Here is a 4,853-nt window from a genome sequence, read left to right as displayed (position 1 = left end):
TATCCCTGTCAATTTATTAATATCAATACAAAAATTCTTCTACGAAAAAATATTTCGCGTTCCATGGGAAAATTAAATCCATCAAAAACGTGATAATTCTAAGGTTAAATTGTAAATATAATCAGATGATGATTACAGTATAATTTTGTGTAATCAAAATGTGAATTATTCTCTCAAGTACTCCCACGCTTTAAAAATTAGCAAATTCTAATTTCTGAAAAAATGCAATGATACGATTATTATTCTAATCGACAGACCCTCTATTCTCTTTATCAATTAGTATCGTAATTCATTCTAAAGTAATTAAATTGCAAACTGTTCAGAAGGCTATTTTATTTATCTTAGAGTTGACAGCAGGCGCCATCTTGTGACGCTTGGATCTTTCGATGATTAAAAATCAAATCTCGTGTTGACATTCACAATAAACACCTCGTGTACCACCAAAATACACAGAATGTTCTACTATCAATAATCAATACCCATTATCAGTGATTGATTGTTGTATATTCATGATTATTTGACAATTCTAGTCTTGTTTGTCTTACAAAAACAACGCAGTGACTCAGTAATGAGAAAGGAATTAAATGATTGCGAAATGATTCTACAGTTTAAAAATCCTTGTCGTATTTATTGAATTGGAAATTTACTAAAAATGGGGTTAAGTCTGGAATAATTGGAGATAATAATGTGAAGAATTTTGTTTATAATTATGGAATTGTTAATAGTGTCAAAGTGATTTCGGTGATTTTGTGGTCGGTGTAATCGTAAATACGCAAGATGACGTTGGATGCTTTATTTTCAAGTCGTGATGTTTTTGTATTTTTTTTTTCGTGAATTCTGGATATTTAATTCGAGGATATCAGTTTTTGTGGAAAGTGTCATGGGCTGTCTGCAGAAATTTCAAGGTCTTCGTGGTACGAGAGGTGATAACAATAATATTGTTATCATCCAACGCCGGTGAGTGATTCTTGTTATTGAAATCTAATCATTCGATCTTCAATCGAAGATCCTAAACTTGTTTACTATCAGAATTCTATGGAATTCCATTTTATTTTTTGCGTAAATCGCAGTTTTATAACAGAAGTTAATAATAAGAGGAAAATATTGTGATTCCATCGTCCGCAGCTTTCCTTCATTTACAAAATTTTGGAAGAGAATGTTGAAAATGTTGACAAATTCTGAATAATAATTAATGGACGAGGATTGAAAAATAATTGGGAAAATAAATGAAATAAATAAGAATTAACAAAAAAGACGTTCCAACAGCTCTTCATAATGCAGCTATTGTTCGTCCGAATTTTATTACAAAGAAACATTTTGTTTACAAAACTATACAATTTACAACTTAACGTCTTCAGAGCAAAACAATTCACTTACAATGTGACAATGAACAAAGGAAGGGGATAGGAATTGACAATTCGAAGAGGGGAACAGTAATTGTCATCGGATTACATCGACTTTCCACAATTATTTCATAATCTCCATTACATTCGATTGCGATGACTTTATTCAGGACTAGAGGACCTCTTTGGCGAGTTGCCAAAAAAAAAAATATATATATTGCTCATGAATTCCAGACTCAACGAACACGCACTCTGCTTTCGAAATTCCAAAAAAAGGAATACATTTTCACGTAGAGAAATTATTCTTTTTTTTCTATTCATTTTATATATTTTTTTTACTTTTCCAATCATTTTCTCATCTTCCGTTACGAATTTTCCATTCGAAAATTACAACGAAGCAGAATTTCCCACCCAATTCCATCGATTTCTTTTTCTTTTGAGTACAAAAATTCACACGTTCAGTTTTAACAAAAATACAAAAAAATACAATTGTCACACAATGTCTTTTTACAAAAATTATAAATTAATTTTCATGCTTGTTGCAATCGACAAAAATCGAGCTACAGTTATAACGTTCTTCAGACCTGCTCGAACATTAATTTTTCGAAGGGGCGGCGAAGACTTTCCCTGTCAATTATGGCGATAATGAGAGGTTTCAGGGAGAACTTCATAGGAGATATTTTGTTGGAGATTTCTGCAGCTACAAAAAAAGTCTTATGACTTTCTCGCTTAGAACCCCTCGTTTCCAAGATAATTCTACGATTGACAGATCTATCTCAGTAACAAAAAGCGAAAATTCAATTTTCTGTGAAATCAACTATCAGATTACCCGATAATGCGTGATTTCTGAAAAAACAATCATTTGTCTTTTCTGTCGCAAATTTCATAAGCTCCAAAAAATTTCTTATGACTTTTTCACCGAGAACCCCTCATTTTCGAGATAAATCTGTAATTGAATCAGATCTTAGCACTGAAAACTGAAAGTTCAATTTTCTACACTTCATTAACCATCGAATTACCTCAGCAAAAGCTGATTTGAGAAAAAAGCACCTCCCGACTTTTTTGTAGCAGATTTCATCAGCTCCAAAAAACTTCTTCTGTCTTCTTGCCCTAGAGCCCCTCGTTTCCGAGATAAATCGACACTTAACAAACTCCACATTTTTCATTCACATTCAGAGGAAATTTCCATTCGGCTTTTCCACTGAAGTTTCCCGAAAAAAATTCTCATGTCGAGATAAATCCGTAATGACTGATAGGAAGGCAAGAGTCGAATGAAATTTTCCCCAACAAAATGAGTTGAACACAAAACTGGTCATGGACCGATTCTTTGGTGCCTATCATTTAAGGTACTGTCGTCGTCGTGTGGAAGCCCTGACACAGGGTGGATCCAAATTTCTCAAGACTTCTTTATTCCTGGAGTTGTCCCCCTCAAAAAGCCTGCACATCTCCCTGACAGGTACAGCCTTGACCCCTCGATTAAGATCATGAAGAGAGCGTGCCCTCTGCTTGCCCTTGGGGCTGCTGCTTGCAGATGACCTCCCCAGGTCCTCTGTACTCCTAGCCAACCTCCCACCCATCCTCGAGAGAGACTCAAAGAGATTGAGCTTCTCCCTGACAGGAACATAATGATCAACCCTCTGGCACCTCTCGAGCAACCTAGCAACATCCTCCTCGCAGGGTGGATTTCCACAAGTACTTAGAGCACCCGGACTGGCCCCGATCCTTGAAAAATTCCCTAGAGACCGATCCCTTGCGTCAATCACATCCTTCGACTCGATTGTAGATGCCCTTGGACTCGAGTTGGCTCGATTCGTCGTCCTCGAGATGGGAATTCTCGACAGAATATTCGAGGACAAATCCTTCGCCTCAATAACTACGACAGGCATCTCCTTCACTTCATTCTTCATTGATTTCCTCTCCCTGGCTCGACTCCTCCTCTCCGACGCCAGATAACTCGTCTCAACTCTCGTCATTACATCGACAAGGACATTGGAATTCCTGCAGATGTTGTTGTTCCTCGAGTCGTCGAGACATCTCGTATTAACGACTCGTGATTCGACAGGTTTTATCGGTGGAAGTCTCTCGGTGAAGGATATGTCGACAGTCTTGATGATGTCCTCATCACGAAACAATCGATTTCGAATTTTTGTGTACCTGGAGATATCGTTGTTGTTCTCTTCGGCTCTTGCCTTTCTTCTTCTTGCGTCCTCCTCGAGGACTCTCTTGGTTCTCGCCTCGTTTTCACGTCTTCTCGCCTCCTTGTAACGTTGAATCCTCTGCTCTCTGGTTGGTGCCTCGGGCAGGGAAATTGTCGTGGTATTTGCACCCCAAGGCAAACTGTCGTCACTTCCTTCGCTACTTTCGCTACAGCCCCAGGTGCGTGTTGGCTGGGGCTTCGGTAGGACTGATGGAATTGAACGAAATTCACCGACGATGTCCTCGTCACTGGAATTGCTGCTTGACCAGCAGCGCAATTCACTTCTTGCTCGTCTTCGGGTGTCATCTAGGATTGAGAGGCTATGAAGGGACTTGTCGATCGGGGAATCGTCCAGGCGACATCGTAATTCACTTCGGGAACGTCGGCGAGAGTCTGGGGGACTGTCGGGAAGGGGTAGGGAGCCTCGAGGGCATATTGTCAGGATCTCAAGAAAATTTAGACAGCGACGGGAGCGGAATGGCGTCTGACGGACGAGTTCAGCTGCTATCGCACGAACCCATGACCAGTAGATGGGCTCTGTATCCGCCTGAAATCAGAGGAGATTGCGGTTATCTCTCGTGGATGGTTTTTTCGACTGTTATGGGACACTTCTTACCAGTTTCTATTTTAGGATTAGATAAGCCGAATGGATTATTCCGAGTGAGGGTTTCAGATGAATGGAGTGATAAATATCATCGTAATTGAGGGACACCTCCGGGAGAACCGAGGACCGGAAGAGGCTAAATATGTAAAACTGCGATTGTTTCGAGAGTCTTTCAAAATTTTGTGATTGGGAGCTGATAATTTTAGGAAGATACTAGCGGAAATCGACGATTTGAGTTCAAGTATTCTCTGAAATTTGATAATTGAGGTTTTTCTACAATTCAATTTTTAAAACTATTTTTTTTTTCTTAATTTAATTTTGCCGAACAGAGACTAATTAAGATGGGATTCAGTCTTATCCATTTTTTTTAATGGTTATTTTACATTGCTTCGATTCTGTTAGATTAGATGGCGACGATAATCAAGATTTTAATTGGTTAGATATCACCATTCTACGGAGCCAGGAATCGAACCTGAAACCTATCCGTTGTGAGGCAGCGGCTCAACCTTAAGGTTGCTGTCGCGCGACAGTCTCTGTAAAAAGTTTATCCGCTGTAAAACGGGTCAGTTTAGAACACAATCTTTTAGCGGTATATAGTCTCACTTGATTGATTGCATTGTGCATGGATAGCTAAAGCATAACTATATATTTTCCATATTAACTATTTTCAATTATATAAATTTATGAATTTCCGATAATTATATTCCGT

General features: G+C 38.6%; 1 protein-coding gene across 1 annotated transcript in view; it reads right to left on the bottom strand.

Moving 5' to 3' along the window:
- Positions 1-1,236: 1,236 nt before the first annotated feature.
- LOC105263124 (uncharacterized) overlaps positions 1,237-4,853 on the bottom strand; it is a 32,583-nt gene continuing 28,966 nt past the window's right edge. The window contains exon 3 of the mRNA XM_011299123.1: positions 1,237-4,087. Within this exon, the coding sequence (XP_011297425.1) occupies positions 2,681-4,087 (1,407 nt within the window). The 3' untranslated portion in view covers positions 1,237-2,680. The remainder of the gene's footprint in view (positions 4,088-4,853) is intronic.

This window comes from Fopius arisanus, unplaced genomic scaffold, assembly GCF_000806365.1.
Source record: "Fopius arisanus strain USDA-PBARC FA_bdor unplaced genomic scaffold, ASM80636v1 scaffold00013, whole genome shotgun sequence".
NCBI classification, from domain to species: Eukaryota; Metazoa; Arthropoda; class Insecta; order Hymenoptera; family Braconidae; genus Fopius; species Fopius arisanus.
The sequence above is the reverse complement of the archived record's forward strand: the minus strand, read 5'-3'. Positions and strand labels throughout refer to the sequence as shown.